Genomic DNA, 18,815 nt, shown 5'->3' with positions numbered 1-18,815 from the left:
GCCACCGGCATGAAAGTAATTGAAAAAGAAACACAGAGCATCTCAAAATAACTAGGGTAACGAAAGGGTTAAATGATGATGATGATGATGATGATGATGATATGCATATGTGTGTGTTAGTGTGTATGTCCACTGCTTGACAAAATGATAGAATAAGTACAAGGCTTTAAAAAACTGTAATAGACTGGGGTTGATTCATTTAACTAAAAGTTTTCAAGGTGGTACTCCAGCATGGCCACAGTCTAATAACTGAATCAAGTAAAAGATGAATATTCTGGAATATATTGAGGAAAAGTAAGAAGGGGGTGAATTTTCTCTGTTATGTGCACAATGGAATCTGTGTTGTTATTTTTCTCCTTTGTGTATATTGGCAGATTTTATTGCATGGAATTATCCGAGACTCCGAAGGTAGAAAGATGAGTAAATCTCAAGGAAATGTGATCGATCCATTGAATGTCATTTATGGTGCATCCTTAAAGGTAAACTTTTCTAAAGTCTGGTCTTTTTTCTCTTAATAATGATAATGACGATTTAAAGTGGGTATTACAAAGGTTGGGGTCAATGAAGAGAGTAGACGTGATACCAATAGTAATTGGCGCACTTGGAAGTATTACCACCCAACTACCAACATGGCTGAAGAAGATCGGTGCAAATGTGGAGGTAGAACACCTACAAAAATCAGCACTGCTTGGAACTGCAAGAATTTTCCGTTGAGTTCTTGAAGCATGACCAGTAATCAAGTGTCACCTTAGTCTGCTGGCTGTGGACAGCTGACACTTTCCATCATACCCAGCAAAATAAGCTGTGAGTTTTCATATACTCTCTCTTTTACTTGTTTCAGTCAATAATAATAATAATGATAATAATAATAATAATAATAATAATAATGTTGATGATGAACTTATTGTATACAGTGATCAGGTGCGCTGAAAATCATCAGAAAAAGTAACCGAAACTGCAAGAACAATACATAGAATATGCACAGGAAGTGAACAGTGAAAAAGTCTAAACAAAAAAGAGAGAAAGGAAGAAAAACAACCGGGAATGGGGGGACATCAGGTGTACTGTTGGTGAATTTCAGGAAGCATGGAAGTTTTGAAGGATTTAGTGTCCCAACGGCTAACAACTGATGCAGATAGTTTATTCCATGCTTCAGCAATTGTAAGCATAAAAAAAAAATGTTTCCAAAATCCATGGGTGCTGTGTTGTTCTTTGATTTTGTAAGCATGTCCACAACTGTTACACATATGGAATTCAAAAAGATGCCAAAAGAAGCTTATTGTTTTTTTGTTTTTGTTTTTTTTGTAACTAGCATGGCTTTGTTTCTCTCTAGACGTATGTATTGAGATTGTCTTCTCTCGCCTTTACAGGACCTTCAGAACCAACTGGACAGTAGTGTTCTTGACCAAAAGGAAATTGAACATTGTAAAAAAGAGCAACACAAAAACTTCCCACATGGTATTCCACAGTGTGGCGCTGATGCTCTTAGATTCACGCTTTGTTCTTATAATTTCAAATGTAAGTTACATTCTTTTATCTCAGTTGTCCTTAACCATTTTTTGTTTTGCCAGCTCCAGTCAAATTGTCCAACCAATGCCAGCATGGAAAATGGACCTAAATGATGATGGTGGCAATGGCAGCATTATTAAAATGTCTGATATCAAATAAGTCAGTGTCACCAAATAGGCAGCACCAAAAGGACTGTGCCAAAATGTCCCCTACCCATCATTAATAGACTCCCTACTCCTTCACCCTAAATTTGTAGATTTGTGGCAATGTAAAAAATACATATTGCAACTGGAGTTTTTTTTTTCTCTCTTTTTTTTTCTTTTGTTCTAGTGCAAACCATCAACATTCAAATGGACCATATCAAAAGTTCAAAATTCTTTTGTAATAAAATATGGCAAGCTTCAAGATTCATTCACCTCAACCAAGAAGATTCTTTCACTCCCAAGCGACCGTTCGCAGTAAGTATGATTGTTTTGAGTTTCCTCTCAACACAGGCACAGTGGTCACCTCTTTAGCACTCAGATTGCTCTTCGTCAATTGTAATGCTTATTTATTCAAACTTGTTTTGAATGAAAGTGACTGAGACCTTTGGTGATGTGTCATGCTTGAGAAAACCCATCATCATCATCATCATCATCGTTTCATGTCCGCTTTCCATGCTAGCATGGGTTGGATGATTTGACTGAGGACTGGTGAACCAGGTGGCTACACCAGGCTCCAGTCTGATTTGGCAGAGTTTCTACAGCTGGATGCCCTTCCTAACTAATGCCAACCACTCCGAGAGTGTAGTGGGTGCTTTTACGTGCCACCGGCACGAAGGCCAGTCAGGCGGTACTGGCAACGGCCACGCTCAAAATGGTGTATTTTACGTGCCAAATGAAATCGTAGTCATGGCCAATGCCAGTGCCACATAACAGGCACCCGTGCTGGTGGCAGGTAAAAAGCACTTTTCAAACATTGGGCCTCACAGAGATGATAAATGACCAAGACCTTTGGCGATATGCCATGCTTGAGAAGACTCATCAAGCCAAGTGAAATCATAGTTGTGGCCAGTGCCAGTGTAACGTAACTGGCACCTGTGCTGGTGGCACATAAAAAGCACCGATTGCACACTTGGAGAGGTTGGTGTGGGGAAGGGCATCCAGCTGTAGAAACCATGCCAAATCAGACTGGAACTTGCTGCAGTCCTCCAGCTTAACTGTTTCAGTCACACACATGGTTTCAAGGATATTTAAATAACATGAGTAAAAAGCACCCACTACACTCACGGAGTGGTTGGCGTTAGGAAGGGCATCCAGCTGTAGAAACTTTGCCAAATCAGATTGGAGCCTGGTGCAGCCATCTGGTTCACCAGTCCTTAGTCAAATTGTCCTACCCATGCTAGCATGGAAAGCAGACGTTAAACGATGATGATGATGATGATGACTGTATTGATATATAAAACAACACATACAATTCCCGTATTATTGTCATATGATAAACAAACAGAAGTTCGCGTATGAAATTGATCTTTTTTCTACTTCAGTTATTACATGTTTTTTTTACACACATGCAGGAGGAGAAAATCTATGTGTATAATAATACTGTGAATATGGTTCCCGAGAAAGAATAAAAGTAATTACCCGATCAACAACGGGTATTACTGCTAGTAGTCAATAATTGTATCAAATTTTGGAATTAGGCCAGCAATTTTGAAAAGGAAGGGGTTAGTTTGTACTATCAACCCCAGCACTTGACTGTGCTTTATTTTATCAATCCTGTTGAGATGAAGGAAAAAAATAACTTCAGTTGGATTTTGAACTCGGGATGCTCACTAGAAGAAATATTCCTTCCTATTATAGGTGCAAAGCCTGAAATGTGAGGGGAGGGGGTGGTCGTCGATTACATCAACCCTGGTGCTTGGCTGGTACTTATTTTATCAACCCTGAAAGGATGAAAGGAAGAGTCAACCTCAGTAGAATTTAAACTTAGAAGACAGACAAAGCATTTTGCCCGGCATGCTAACGATTTTGCCAGCTTTGCCGCCTTAAGAGCTAGAAGAAATATCACAAGGCATTTTTTCTAACTCCCTAATGATTTTACCTATCCCAAGCCCTATGTTCTATAATTGATCATTGATATAACAAATCAATACAAGCTGACAAGGAAGTATTTAAACTGTTGCTAATATTGTTGGAAATAGCAGCTAAATCTTCCTCAAATTACATTCTATTGTTATAAAAGGAAAAGAACACATTGTTGAATGTTGTCACATTAGAGATAAATATTGTGATGATGGAGAAAATATATATTAGGTCTTAACTAACATTATTCTTTGGTTGGGCAAGCAAGGGAGACAATTCCAAACATTTCTGGCTCTTAGTCTTCATCAGCTGAACTATAGTATAGTCTTCACTATTGCTTCATAATCGCACATGTGTTTTTTTAGCTCTGTTCTGTTTTCTTTTTTACAGTCTGTTCTTAAACTCCATCTCTTCTCTCACACTTTCCCTTTTTAGCTGTCTGGTCATGAATCTGCTATTGATAAATGGATCCTCAGTGTTCTCACTGAAACAACACACTACTGTGACCCAAAATTCCGCAATTATGATCTACAGTTAGTTACCAATTCCTTACGCAAGTTCTGGATTCAGAATTTCTGTGATATTTATTTGGTAAGAGCTTTTGGAGTTTTTTGGGGGATGTTTTGTTTTATTGTTGCTGTTTTTAAATTTGTTTTTTTGTTTTTGTCAACAAAACAAACTTCTTTATGTTATTTGTGGAAAATTTTAACTTGTCTTATATTTATTAGCTAAGATCCCCAGAAATTTGTAATATTATTCACTAAAATACACAGGAATTTGTATTTATTTCTTAAAATACCCAGAAATTTTGTATTTATTTGCTAAAATATCCTGAAATTTGTGTTTATTTACTAAAATAGATAGAAATTGTTTGAGAAATTCTTTAGACTATAGGCATAGGAGTGGCTGTGTGGTAAATAGCTTGCTTACGAACCACATGGTTCCAAGTTCAGTCCCACTGCATGGCACCTTGGGCAAGTGTCTTCTACTATAGCCTCAGGCCGACCAAAGCCTTGTGAGTGGATTTGGTAGACGGAAACTGAAAGAAGCCCGTCGTATATATGTATATATATATGTATGTGTGTGTATATGTTTGTCTGTCTGTGTTTGTCCCCCAACATTGCTTGACAACCAATGCTGGTGTGTTTACGTCCCCGTAACTTAGCAGTTCGGCAAAAGAGACCAATAGAATAAGTACTAGGCTTACAAAGAATAAGTCCTGGGGTCAATTAGCTCGACTTAAAGGCAGTGCTCCAGCATGGCCACAGTCAAATCACTGAAACGAGTAAAGGGAGAGACTTCTTAATCCATGTTATATCTTCTTACTGATGCCAGTGTGAAAAAACTGATGTGAAACGCTGCTGATGATTATAAATGTATGTTATTATAGTGATATGTCGTCGTAACAATCTAGAAATAGGAACTAAGTTTGTGTATCAACCCTTTCATTTGCATATTTCTGTTAAATTACACTGCTTTTGTTTCAATTAATCTGGTAAATAACGAAGAATTTAAGAAAATAATTTTGTCATTATTAATCTGTGTTTGGAACATAAATTAACATAGAATTTCATGGAAAGTTTTTATTGAGATAACTTTAAAGCATGAACTATGTATCATGGGACCATGGTGAGTTTTGATCTAAAGGGGTTAACTTGATATTTTTCTTTTCAGGAATCTGTGAAACCAATTTTAAAGAATGGTTCAGAAGAAGAAAAAGAAACCGTGAATCAAGTGTTACATTTCTGCCTGGAAACTTACCTCAAAGCCATCAGTCCTTTCATGCCTTACCTCAGTGAGGAACTCTACCAACAACTTATGCAAAGAAGCGGCCATTTTGATGTCAGTGTTTGCAGCGCTGCTTACCCTAACCCCAAGGATGTAAGTACATGTTTATTGAAGCTTATCAATGATATGGCAGCGTGGCTGTGTGGTTGGTAAGAAGTTTGCTTCCCAACCTCCGGGTTCAGTTCCACAGTGTGGTACCTTGAGCAAGTGCCTTAGGGGCATTCAAAGCCTTGTGTCAGTAGATTTGGTTGACAGAAACTGAAAGAAGCCATTGACACCAGTGTGTAACTGGTACTTAATTTATCGACCCCGAAAGGATGAAAGGTAAAGTCGACTTCGGCGGAATTTGAACTCAGAACATAACGGCAGATGAAATACCGCTAAGCATTTTGACCGGTGTGCTAACGTTTCTTCCAGTTCGCCGCCTTCTTCTACTATAGCCTCAGCCCAACCAAAGCCTTGTGAGTGGATTTAGTGGATGGAAACTGAAAGAAGCTCGTCGTGTATATATATATATATATATATATATAGGCACAGGTGTGGCTGTGTGGTAAGGAGCTTGCTTACCAACCACATGTAATCGACTTAATCCCTTTGTCTGTCCTTATTTGTCCCTTCTATGTTTAGCCCCTTGTGGGCAATAAAGAAATAGGAAACTGAAAGAAGCCTGTCGTGTGTGTGTAACTTTGTGTCTACATTTGTCCTCCACCACTGTTTCACAACAGGTGTTGATATGTTTTCATCCCTGTAACTTAGCAAAAGGATTTGGAGTAGCTTGTTATATTTGACTCTAGTCTAAAATTTTGGTACTGTGCACTGTTTCTTAGTGTAATACGAAATATATATATATATATATATATAATACAAATAATATGTGAGTATATGCATATATACGTCCATGTATGTACATACCTATATCTACATGTATATATAGATGCATATCTGGGTACAGGACGTCACAAAAAAACGTGGACAAAATGAAAAACAGAACATAAACGGAGCACAGAAAACCAACAGGTCACATAGAGAATATTTCCTTCATCAGCTGCCACTATTCTAAACTAAGCATTTCGAAGAGTTAATATATATATATATGTATGTGTATATATTTGAAGAAAAGCAACAAAAAATCAATAGGTTATAGCAGTACGTACGTTTCGTACAAACTTCATTTATTCATGTAGTGAGAACACTACATAAAATGTGCAATGAAAATGTACTCATCAGCTGCATAATGGAATTTCATTTTAGAAAGTCATTTTGTAGATGTGTGCAAAAAACATGAGTGAGAGAAGAAAAAATACCATCTTGACTGGGCTGCTATTCAACAGTATGTGTATGTATATATATATAGGCATTTAACACGAAAGTTATTTTATTATTTCATTATTTTATTTTCATATTCTGACAGTTTACCTGGCGAAATCCATTCATTGAAGAAGACATGAATATTGTACAAGATCTCTGCAGTCAGGCATTGTTTTTGAGGAAAGAATTTAGCTTGACCAAAGCTAAAGGAAACGGTAAGTTTTTCAGATAAGTTTTACTTGGCATCATCATCATCATCATCATCATCGTTTTAATGTCCAATTTTCCATGCTTGCTTGGGTCAGGCAGATTTTTCTATAACTCAATGCTTTTCCTGTCACCAATTCTTACCTGGTTCCAAGCAAGAAAATATTTCTTCATGGAAGACAGGACAGAAATTAGTGCTTGTATGATGGTGACACTTTTGTTTATAACTATGGCACAATGTCAAGACAAGGAGGCACAGGTGACAAAGATAGGATATTTCTTCTGACCCTGTACACTGAGTTCAAATCCTGCTTTGGTCAACTTTGCCTTTCATCATTCAGGGTTTATAAATAAAACATCAGCTCAAAGCAGTGGATTACCGGAATTGTTAGAAGGTCACTTAGGATGCCTGGTAGTCTCTGTTCTCGTGTAGTACATTCTGAGTTCAAATCCCATCTGTGCTTACCAAACTGAAAGAACAGTGACACTTCTGTGCCTGACACAGACTCAGCAAGGGGAAAAAAGAAACCAATGGAAGCATAGTTTCTTTGGTTTGATTGGAATGTCGACTGCCATCACCACCACCACCACTACCATTACCACCATCACCACCACTACCATCACTACCACCACCACCACCACCATCACCACCACTGCCATTACTTCCAGTGCCATCACCATCACCACTACCACTGGTACCTTCACCAGTTCCTTAAAACAACACTCCTGAACACTCTATTACCATTTTCTTCCAGATATAATTGATACTCACTATTTATTCCAATTTACCTTTTTTTCTCTAGTTTTCATCAGTTCTTCCAATGAAATCCTGCTGGATCGCCTCTCTCAGAATTACTCTGTACCAATATCCACACTCTCAAGATCGGCTTCAGTAAACTTCATCTATGGAATCTTAAATATTCCTCACGGCTGTGTATCATCAAAAACAGTAGCTGACACTTGCCAAGTGCATTTAAGTCTTCAGGTATGTGCTCTTAGTGTTATCAACATCCAACTCAAAATATTCATTTTTATAATTTTGTACTGTTCTCTATGCAAAATCGTTAGTATGCCAGACAAAATGCTTAGCAGCATTTCGTCAGTGCTTACGTTTTGAGTTCAAATTCCAATGAGGTCGACTTTGCTTTCATCCTTTTGGGGTCAACAAAAAATGAACCAGTTAAGTACTGGAGTCGATGTAATCAACTAACCCCATCTCCCAAAATTTCAGGCCTTGTGCCTATAATAGAAATACTCTTTTACTTGTTTCAGTCATTTGACTGCGGCCATGCTGGGGCACCACATTTAGTCAAGCAAATCGACCCCAGGACTTATTCTTTGTAAGCCTAGTACTTATTCTATAGGTCTCTTTTTGCCGAACCGCTAAGTTGGGTTCAGTCCCAAGGTGCCATGCAGTGGGACTGAACCCAGAACCATGTGGTTGGTAAGCAAGCTACTAACCACACAGCCACTCCTGCGCCTATATGATGATTATTATTATTATTCCAGGGTTTAGTGGATCCTGTCATTGAGTTGAACAAACTCACTAAAAAGGTGGAGAAAGTGTTGAAAGAACTGGAGAAAATTGCAGCTTCAATGAACAGAGATCTGAGAAATAACGAACTTGTTGATGAAAAGAAGATAAAAGCTGTAAGTATAGTTTCTTTCTTGAATTTCGACTGGCATCAATATTCTCTCCAGACAACCATCTTGAGTGCTTACCAGTCACCAATGTTCAGTACTTCATGGGGTCAGGGTTCAAATTCTATCAAAGTTAGCTTTATCTTTTGTCCTGGGAACAGTGATGCTATGTAGTAAACATGCTAGTAACATCATCATTCATCACTTATTCAACATTCATGTTTGATCAAGGCATGGGTTGGTGGCTTGAGACTACATCATGCTCCAGTGTCTGCTTCGGCATGGTTTCTATGACTGGATGCCCTTCACAACATGTACTGGGTGCATCTTATAGCGGCACCAAGACTGCTGAGGTTGCCATGTAGCCTCCAAGACTGAGAACTACTTTGACTGAATGGAGCTACAGAGGAGAGGGAGATGGTTTTATGCTTGACAGGTCCAAAGACTTCATCGTATTTCAACGTCTGCTTTGGCATTGTTTCTACAGCTGGATGCCTTTCCTAACACCAACCACTTTATAGTGTATACAGGTGGCACGTAAAAAACATCATTTGAGCGTGGCCATTACCAGTACCACCTGACTGGCCCTTGTGCCGGTGGCACGTAAAAGCACCCACTACACTCTCGGAGTGGTTGGCGTTAGGAAGGGCACCCAGCTGTAGAAACTCTGCCAAATCAGATTGGAGCCTGGTGTAGCCATCTGGTTCGCCAGTCCTCAGTCAAATCGTCCAACCCATGCCAGCATGGAAAGCGGACGTTAAATGATGATGATGATGATGACTGGGTGTATTTGTTGTGGCACCTGCATTAGTGAAGTCACCATGCTGCCTGCAAGACTAAGATCCCTATTGATTGAGTGGGAGGCAACTTTATGCTATGGGATGAGAAGTTAAAGTTAGAGAAAAGGGGTCAGTTTAACCTCAGGTCAGGCTTGATCCAGTAAACCTCTGAACAAAATCACTCCAGCAATGACACCCTGTCTTTTCTTTGTTGTGTTTTTCTGACATAGTTTATCAAGGACTACATCATCCAATGTGTCTTTCCTTTAATAGTGTGTAATTTGAGGGAGATTTGGCTGCTATTTGGTGGTGGGTGGGTGGGTGGGTGGGTTTTGGTGGTGGTGGTGGTGGTGGTGGTGGTGGCAGTTAATGGCTATTGTGGTGGTAGCTGCTGTTGCTGCTGCTGCTACTATATAATGGTGGTTGTGGTGATGGTAGTGGTAGTGATTGTTACAATAAAGATTCCAATGGTGACCATCACTGCCTGTGTACATAATGATTTTTCTTTTTTTTTTTTTTTTTCCTAGGTTGAAAACCTCAACTCTGAACTTGACCGGCTTCAGAACTATGTGTCCGTCTTAGAAAAACTGGAACCCTAAAACGGTGTAGATGCATAACATCTATCAAGAACATTGTCCCTGCTCAGCCCTAATTTGTAACTGGATTAGGCCGTGTAATAATTCAAATATTTCTGTGTAGACTTACACGTCCGAGAAGACGAGGGAGTGGTTGATGTACATATCTGTACATATATTTATAAATATTGTGGTGAAGAATAAAGATAAATAAGAAGCGAATGATATTTATTATCATTGATTTAATCAATACAACATCTGAAGATTAATGAAGGAAAAAAAACACTTCCCTTCTGTTTCAAGGAAATAAGTTGAGGAGGAACTATCTGGGCTTTGTCTTGGATAACTATGAAATTTAATTTCCTGGTTACTTTTTATCATATTGATGTGTTTAATTAAGTACTTTTTATCATATTGATGTGTTTAATTAAGTACAACAACCAAAGAGTGATAAAACAACAACAAATAATTCAGGACTTCATATTTTAAATTATGTGATATTTTGTAGATAATTCACAAATGTATATTAGTAATACTGATTGTGTTTGTTGTCTTGGTACTTAGCGTTTTACTTTTAAGGTTGTAGAGTCAGTGGAGCACCAGACAAAATGTTTTGTGTTAATTAGGTATGTACCTTTAGATTTTGAGTTCAAGTAATACCAAGTTTTATTCTTCTGGGGTTGATAAAATAAAAGCATTTAATACAGGGGTTGATCTCATCAATTCTATTCTAACTCAAAAAATTTCTTGCCTTGTGCTTATATTAGAAATAAGCAGTAGAGCGATGCATAAAATACCTTGTGGCAAGTTATAACTGATGACCTTGTCAACACATGGGACAAACTCTAGAATAGCAAAGTGACTGCTTCAACCAAGATAAGAAATATTATACTCACACATATGTGTGTGTGCATGCAAATGTTACTAAATTTCATAGCTCTGCTTGTCACTCCTTGTCTTGTGTTAGCATGGCAGTGATGTAATGTTGATACTTCTGCAAATATTCTATGCTTTTAAGGACCTGTGAGATATAAGAACAAAAAAAAACTTCCTTATTTGAAAATCAAGGAAGGATTAGCAAGAAGAAGACCATCTGGCTAATAAAATCTGTCTCAAATAAGCCCCTGCTCTACCTATGCTAGCATTGGAAAATGGAGGTTTTAAACAAATAAATGCATACATATATACATTCTCACACACACCATCATCATCATATATTTATACATACATATACAGATATATTTATACATACATATACAGATATAGTTATACATACATACACACATAGATAAATTCAAAAGAGTTTATTGTTCACTGTAATCCTTTAACCCTTTCATTACCTTGTTTATTTTGAGAAGCTCTGGGTTTCTTTCAATTATTTTAAATATAACAAAGAATTTAGTAAAATGACTTAGTTATCATTAAGCTAGTGTTAGGAACATAAATTACGACTAAGGTTTGGTGGAAGATTTTAATTCAAAACTTATGGAAACAAAACATTTGTACTACAGAGCCGGTTTCAGCCAGGTTAGTAACAAAAGGGTTAAACAAGGCAAGTATAAATTCTTTTTATCATCTGAATGATCATAAGTAACCGATTAATTATCTTGCTAATTAGTTAATTGATAATAAAATAGAAGTAAACTATAACCAGTGTGTGTGTGAGTGCTTTGTTAGCAGAATGATCACTGAGGTCATTGTACTCTTTATCTGTGAAGGCATTTTATTCTACATTGCATCAGTTCACCTACCTGTTAGGAATAAAAGCTGCTCTTTCTAGAGAAAGATCAAGGGAACATGAATGTTTAGTTAAGACTCCTGGGGTGGGGGTATGAGCTTGATTGATCAGCAAAATTCAGTGGTTGATTCAGTTTATCATATGAATTCATAGATTTAATGAGCATTTATGTTATTTTTGTATGGTCAATATTTATCATGCAAGCTTCTTGTTCAGCAAATAATTTTTTAAAAAAAGGAATCATCTTAACCCTTTTGATACCAACCCACCTGAAACTGCCTCTGGTTCTGTAGTACAAATGTCTTGTTTTCAAATGTTCTGGATTAAAATCTCACACCAAACCTTAGTCACAATTTATGTTCCTAACACTATCTTAATGATAACTAAGTTATTTTACCAAATTCTTTGCTATGCTTAAAATTAATTGAAAGAAACATAGAGCATCCCAACAGAAAAATGGTAACAAAAGGTTTTAAATTGTTCTTTTCTTTTTTTAATAAATACTGAACTAATAGAAAACGAAAAAAAAATTATTAAACTTTATTAGTGTTTAATTAACAAATCAATTAATAAGTTTTTACTTTACCAACAATTTTCATTCAAACATGATGGTGGCAGTGGTGAAGGTGGTGGTGGTCTTCATCTTCACATTAGCTGTACAAAGTGGAACATGAATGTTTAGTTAAGACTCCTGGGGTGGGGGTATAACAGGTTATGCTAATAATGAAATTAAAAGTGGGTGTACAGGGTAGGACACTAGATTTTAGTAAGGACCCTGAGAAGTGAAACACATTAGAGGTAATAAGATTAGAGGTGGGTTTAAATGGGTTAAAAATTTATAAATGGTAACTCATAATGATTATAATAATGATTGAAATATATGTATAGGAGTAGGCCTGGCTGGGTGGTGAGAAGTTCACTTCTCAATGACATAGTCCCAGGTTCAATCCCACTGCATAGTACTTTGGACATGTGTCTTATACTATAGAAGTGGAAAGTTTTGATACTAATAGTAAAAGAGTTCTACTTCGTTTTTTCTACAAGTGACTTGGTGACCCCACTGCCACTACATAAGAAGCACCCAGTCCACACTCTGTAAAATAGTTGGTGCTAGGAAGGGCATCCAGCCATAGAAACCATGCCAAAACAGACAATTGGAGCCTGGTGCAGTGGATTTGGTAGATGGAAACTGAAAAAAGCTCATCATGTGTGGGTGTGTGTGTCTGTCCCCCACCACTGCTTTGACAACCAGTGTTGGTTTGTTTATGTTGCTATAACTTAGCAGTTTGGCAAATGAAACTGATAGAATGAGTCCAAGGCTTAAAAATCTTTAGAAGGTGGAGGACCTGCATGGCTGGAGTCTAATGGCTGAAACAAGTAATAGATAAAAGACATCCATTGTCTTGATGTAAGGTGGTGGTTGTAAAATGATTGTCACTGCCATACAAGTGATGTCCCTCATTTTCAATCCTCCTTGCTTGGAAACAGGTAAGGGTTGGTGACAGGAAGAGCATCCAGCTGTAGAAAATCTACCTCAACAAAGTCTGTCTAACACATGCAAACATGGATAAGTGGACATTAGAATCAGGATGAGGATGAGTCTTGCTGTATGGAATGTCAAAATAATAGTCTACAGAACAGGTATAAAAGCAAATTATTTTAGATTTGTAGAAGAGTCTTTGGAGTCAGAAAATGGACTCCATCATCATTTAATGTCCGTTTTTGATGCTAGCATTGGTTGGGCAGTTTGACAGGAGCTGGCAAACCAGAGAGCTGCACCAGGCTCCAATTGTCTGTTTTGGCATGGTTTCTACAGTTGGATGCCCTTCCTAGTGCCAACCACTTTACTGAATGGGGTGGGTGCTTCTTATGTAGTGACAGTGGGGTCGCCAAGTCACTTGTAGTCCAAAATGAAGTAGAACTCTTTTGCTATTAGTATCAAAACTTTCAATATTTGCTATTTTTAAAATCTTTTCTTCAAAACTATTGAAGAAAATCAAAAAAGGTTTTGCAAGCCACAACATCAATGTCTTTCTAGTAGGTAACACAGTTTTGTGAGTTTATTGGATGGGAGTAGGGGGTTGCATGGCAGTAAAAAACATAGGAAAAACTAGGAAGGTTTAACTTAAGACTGTTGGGTCTCACAGACAAGATAATGCAGGATAGAAAAGAATGGTAACACAATAGACTACAGATTCATCTGTTTCATGCCAACATCACAATGATAGTGGTGGTGGTCGTCATCATTTAAGATGTGACCAAGGAGGAGGATTAGTTTACCTAATTGTTGGAAATTGGTACAATGTGTTTTGGGAATGTCACCTTGGATGGACTAGCATCCTCTCCAGGAGCTGATCCATCTTTCATTAACTGGTTTATGAGTCCCTGTAGCTTATGGAAATATTCTTATATGATCCCTTGTTGATGATATTATACAGTTGTTTATTGAAAGGGAAGAATCCTCACAACAATATAAATTCATTTATATATTTATTTATTTCATGAGATTAATTAAACACATAGCTAATTGGGGGTGAGGGAATGTTAGCGTAAATTAGTGGATTTGGGTAGTAGAAGACTGTAAACTCAACCTAATTTTTTAATTCAGTCCTTCACCACCCGTGCCCTCCTTCCACCTTCAGATTCTCCACCTCCCATGTATAATAGAGTTCAACTTTACCCTTCTCCCTTCCAGTGTCAATAAAATAATATATTAGTCAAATACTGAGGTCAGTATAATCACCTTAACATAAATTTCTAGCTTTGTGCCTACGTTAGAAACGTCATCATCCTCATCATCATCATTATTATTATTATTATTATTATTATTATTAAGGCCGCAAGCTGGCAGAATCGTTAGCATGCCGGGGGGGGGGGACAAAATGCTTAGCAGTATTTCGTCTGTCACTACGTTCTGAGTTCAAATTCCGCTGAGGTCAACGTTGCCTTTCATCCTTTCGGGGTCAAATAAGAACCAGTTATGCACTGGAGTCGATGTAAGCGACTTAATCCATTTCTGCCAAATTTGAGGTCTAGTGCTTCCAGTTGAAAGGATTATTATTATTATTATTATTATTATTATTATTATTATTATTATTATTATTATTACTATTATTATTATTGCAAGCTGGCAGAATCATTAGCATGCCAAGTGAAATACTTAGTGGTATTTCGTCTGCCACTACATCCTGAGTTCGAATTCCGCTGAGGCTCACTTTGCCTTTCATTCTTTCGGGGTCGATTAAATAAGTACTAGTTACACACTGGGGTTGATCTAATCGACTTCATCCCCCCTCCAAATTTGAGGCCTTTTGCTTCCAGTAGAAAGGATTATTATTATTATAATTATTATTATTATTATTATTATTAAGGTGGCAAGCTAGCTGAATCAGCATGCAGGGCTAAGTGCTTCATGGCAATTCTTCCGTCTTTGTGTTCTGAGTTCAAATTCCACCAAGGTCAACTTTGCCTTTTATTCTTTCGTGGTCAATAAAATAAGTACCAGTCAAGCACTGAGGTCAATATGATCAATTTACACCCTTCCCCCAAACTTGCTGACCTTGTGTCAAAATTTGAAATCATTATTATTATTATTATTATTATTATTATTATTATTATTAACTCAGGTTTTGTTGGAACTCCTGGAGTCTTGCAGAATTGTTACTGCACCAGACATTTTGTCTGTCTTTACATTCTGCATTCAAATTTCATTCAAAGGTTGACTTAGCTTTTCATCTTTCAGGGTTGATAAAATAGTACCAGTTGAATACTGGGTTCGATGTAATCAACTAACTTTCAGGCCTTATAGTAGAAAGGACTACTACTACTACTACTACTACTACTACTACTACTACTACTACTACTGCTGCTGCTATTACTACTACTACTACTACTACTCTGGGGCTGAGGATCAATGTGGCAAGGCCTGAAGAAATTCAAACTTATTTTTTCAATATGAAGGAAATGTTAAAGACAGAAAAACTGGAGGAAATTTTTTGTTGTAAAATAAATAAATAAATAAAAACCATGAAAGCTGTCATATTCTTCTCGTTAATTATGTTGTCTTTTTCGTGGGATTTTATTTACTTTTTAATCAATTTTATTTATTCTTGCTTATTTAGTCATGAAGGTTCAAAAGGTGGTAGAGAAACAGAAACTTCTCAAATGCCCAACCATACAACCACAAAACTTTCATGTTATAAATTTCTATTGTTAATGTTGTTGTTGTTAAGGCCCAGGTGACTGTCCAGTAATTTTAACCAAACATAATAAAGCATATGGCTTGGTGAATAGGATTTCGGGTTTGGGAGACACTTTCGGAAAAAAAAAAAAAAAGCCGTTAGTAAACAGTTGATAGCAGAGACTCCATCTAAGAAGATCTGAAGAAGGAATTGTATTCCGAAATATCTCGGACTATGGTGGTTGGCACTCCGTCGCTTATGACGTCGAGGGTTCCAGTTGACCCGATCAACGGAACAGCCTGCTCGTGAAATTAACGTGCAAGTGGTTGAGCACTCCACAGACACGTGTACCCTTAACGTAGTTCTTGGGGGATATTCAGCGTGACACAGAGTGTGACAAGGCTGACCCTTTGAATTACAGGCACAACAGAAACAGGAAGTAAGAGTGAGAGAAAGTTGTGGTGGAAGAGTACAACAGGGTTCGCCACCATCCCCTGCCAGAGCCTTGTGGAGCTTTAGGTGTTTTCGCTCAATAAATACTCACAACGCCCGGTCTGGGAATCGAAACCGTGATCCTATGACCGCGAGTTCGCTGCCCTAACCACTGGGCCGTTGCGCCTCCACATCTCGGACTATAGATAACTAAATTACAACAAGTATATAGTCCATTTTTTTGTATTATAGTGCATTGTTGTACCATTCAAAACTTTTTATTTTTTATTCTTTACAAACAATACACAATGTTTCAAGCGAACTACAATACTCTCTTATAAGGTCATGGGTTTGATTCCTTGGCCAAATGATATATTGTGTCCTTGAGCAAGCACTTCATTTCCCATTGTTCCAGTCAACTCAGCTGAAAATGAACACCAACTGACTTTTGGCACAGCGCTCCCTCCAGCTATCACATCCTTACTAGAGTGTTTATGTCTACTCGTACCTACATAAGCATCAAGTACAATTAGCAAATATTACTTATTTGCAAGTGACAGCTGTTTTTCTTTCTTCTTCTAATATATCTAGGATTACATTTTCCAGTGATTCTTTCCTTGTCATTATTCATCACATCTCCAGATCAGCCATGATCGTAGCAGATCTCTGATGAAAACCATTCCAGCCACGACCATCCCATCGTTTTATGTATAAGTAGATCTGCATTATCTGTTGTGTCCTTTCCTTTTCCAAGACCATGGTGTCTGATCTGAGATAATTTGGTTGCTCTTTCTAGCAAGCAGAATAACCATATAGAGACTTCATTGGTGCTGATGTTTATCCCTGGTCAACCTTACTCAAGCAAACCTATGATTAATAGTGTTCCAACCGTGACCATCCTGTCTTTGTTTCAAATATAGTATACTAGTGTATCTAAGACTACATTAACATTTGGATTACCCTGCCAAATGCAAAACTTACATTGTTTTGATTCAACTTTGCAATATCTCATAGCTTTGAGATTCCAATGATGTGATAGTTTATTTTTAGGACTGGCCTTCGTGCGGGTGACACGTAAAAGCACCCACTACACTCTCTGAGTGGTCGGCATTAGGAAGGGCATCCAGCTGTAGAAACTCTGCCAAATCAGATTGGAGCCTGGTGTAGCCATCTGGTTTCACCAGTCCTCAGTCAAATCGTCCAACCCATGCTAGCATGGAAAGCGGACGTTAAACGATGATGATGATGATGATGCTGATTGTAGGGTTGGTGTGAGAGGCTAGATTAGGCCAGTTTGAACAGAAAACAGGAAAAATATTTGGGCTGGACTCAATATTACTCCCCACTCCCAGTTGAGGGGATATTGTCTTGCAAAGTATTTGGTGACCCTATCAGTACTGGTATCACATAAAAAGCATTGGTGATGTTGCCTCATAAAAGGCACAGGTAATGGCACCACATTAAAAGCACTGGTGTTAGTGCCACCTAAAAAGCAATGATGCCGGGAGCCACATAAAAAGTACCAGTGCTGGCACCACATAAAAAGTACCCAGTACACTCTGTAAAGTGGTTGGCATTAGGAAGGGCATCCAGTTGTAGAAACCGTGCCAAAACAGACAATGGAACTTGATGTGGCTCCTGTCAAACTGTCCAACCCATGCCAGCATGGAAAATGGACATTAAATGATGATGATGAAGATGACAATGATTATGCTGTGTGTGGGATTTGTGTGAGATTTTAAGCTCATTTCTAACAATGAGGGCAACAACAGAAACTTTTTGTTGTTACATACTGAAGGCTTTCTTTTCAGTGTTGGTCATGTGAATAAGGTAAGATATATAACGATATGTGTAGTTAACATAACCTATTTATTGGTCTGACAACTATCATAATATACAATTTATCATAAAGATCCCCTTGTTTGTTCATTACAACAGTTCAGTTAACCAAATACATAAATTTATGGCTTTTTTTTCCACAGTTTCATTGAAATATTCAAGATGCAATAAAAGAAAATATTGTTTTCAGCTGGCTTCTTCACTTAAGTAGACATTTTGTGTGTGGTGGGTGGGAAGGGAACTCTGATTTACCTATGTCTACATCAAAGTCCTCATTTCATACTTATGAGAAAGTATGCAGAATCTGTTATAAGTGTCTGTTTATTGTCAACTATATAATTAAATCTGCACTGTAGTTTCACACACATACACACGCCCATGCATACACACACATACACATACTATCTTTTTCTCTCTCTCCCTCTTACTTTCACATACATTTACACACACGTGCAAATGTACATACTCATACATATACACACACTAACATACACACATACACACACACAAACTCTCTCCCCCCTCTCTCTCTCTCATACACTTACACACACTCATACAGAGACACATGCAAACATACACACACACACATACATGGTTGAACTTGCAATAGAATTTTAAAAAAGAAATTCCAGATGTTTATACAAAACCTTTAATGTGGTTTTAGAGTCAAGTTTTGGCTGCTATATCTAGCATGGTGGTATCTCTTAGATACCCTTAATCATAATAATAATAATTTTATAAATATATTTATATAT

At 37.6% G+C, this 18,815-nt stretch overlaps 1 protein-coding gene across 1 annotated transcript in view; it reads left to right on the top strand.

The window, feature by feature from the left end:
* Positions 1 to 10,092, top strand: part of LOC106879323 (valine--tRNA ligase) — a 33,651-nt gene extending 23,559 nt beyond the window's left edge. Inside the window, exons 18-26 of the mRNA XM_014928831.2 lie at positions 375 to 479; positions 1,371 to 1,518; positions 1,840 to 1,967; positions 4,008 to 4,163; positions 5,247 to 5,453; positions 6,772 to 6,883; positions 7,679 to 7,860; positions 8,385 to 8,525; positions 9,823 to 10,092. Of these exons, the coding sequence (XP_014784317.1) occupies positions 375 to 479; positions 1,371 to 1,518; positions 1,840 to 1,967; positions 4,008 to 4,163; positions 5,247 to 5,453; positions 6,772 to 6,883; positions 7,679 to 7,860; positions 8,385 to 8,525; positions 9,823 to 9,894 (1,251 nt within the window). The 3' untranslated portion in view covers positions 9,895 to 10,092. The remainder of the gene's footprint in view (positions 1 to 374; positions 480 to 1,370; positions 1,519 to 1,839; positions 1,968 to 4,007; positions 4,164 to 5,246; positions 5,454 to 6,771; positions 6,884 to 7,678; positions 7,861 to 8,384; positions 8,526 to 9,822) is intronic.
* Positions 10,093 to 18,815: the final 8,723 nt, after the last annotated feature.

Source organism: Octopus bimaculoides, chromosome 1, assembly GCF_046866305.1.
Source record: "Octopus bimaculoides isolate indiv1 chromosome 1, ASM4686630v1, whole genome shotgun sequence".
NCBI lineage: Eukaryota > Metazoa > Mollusca > Cephalopoda > Octopoda > Octopodidae > Octopus > Octopus bimaculoides.
This window is presented reverse-complemented; position numbering and strand designations above follow the sequence as displayed.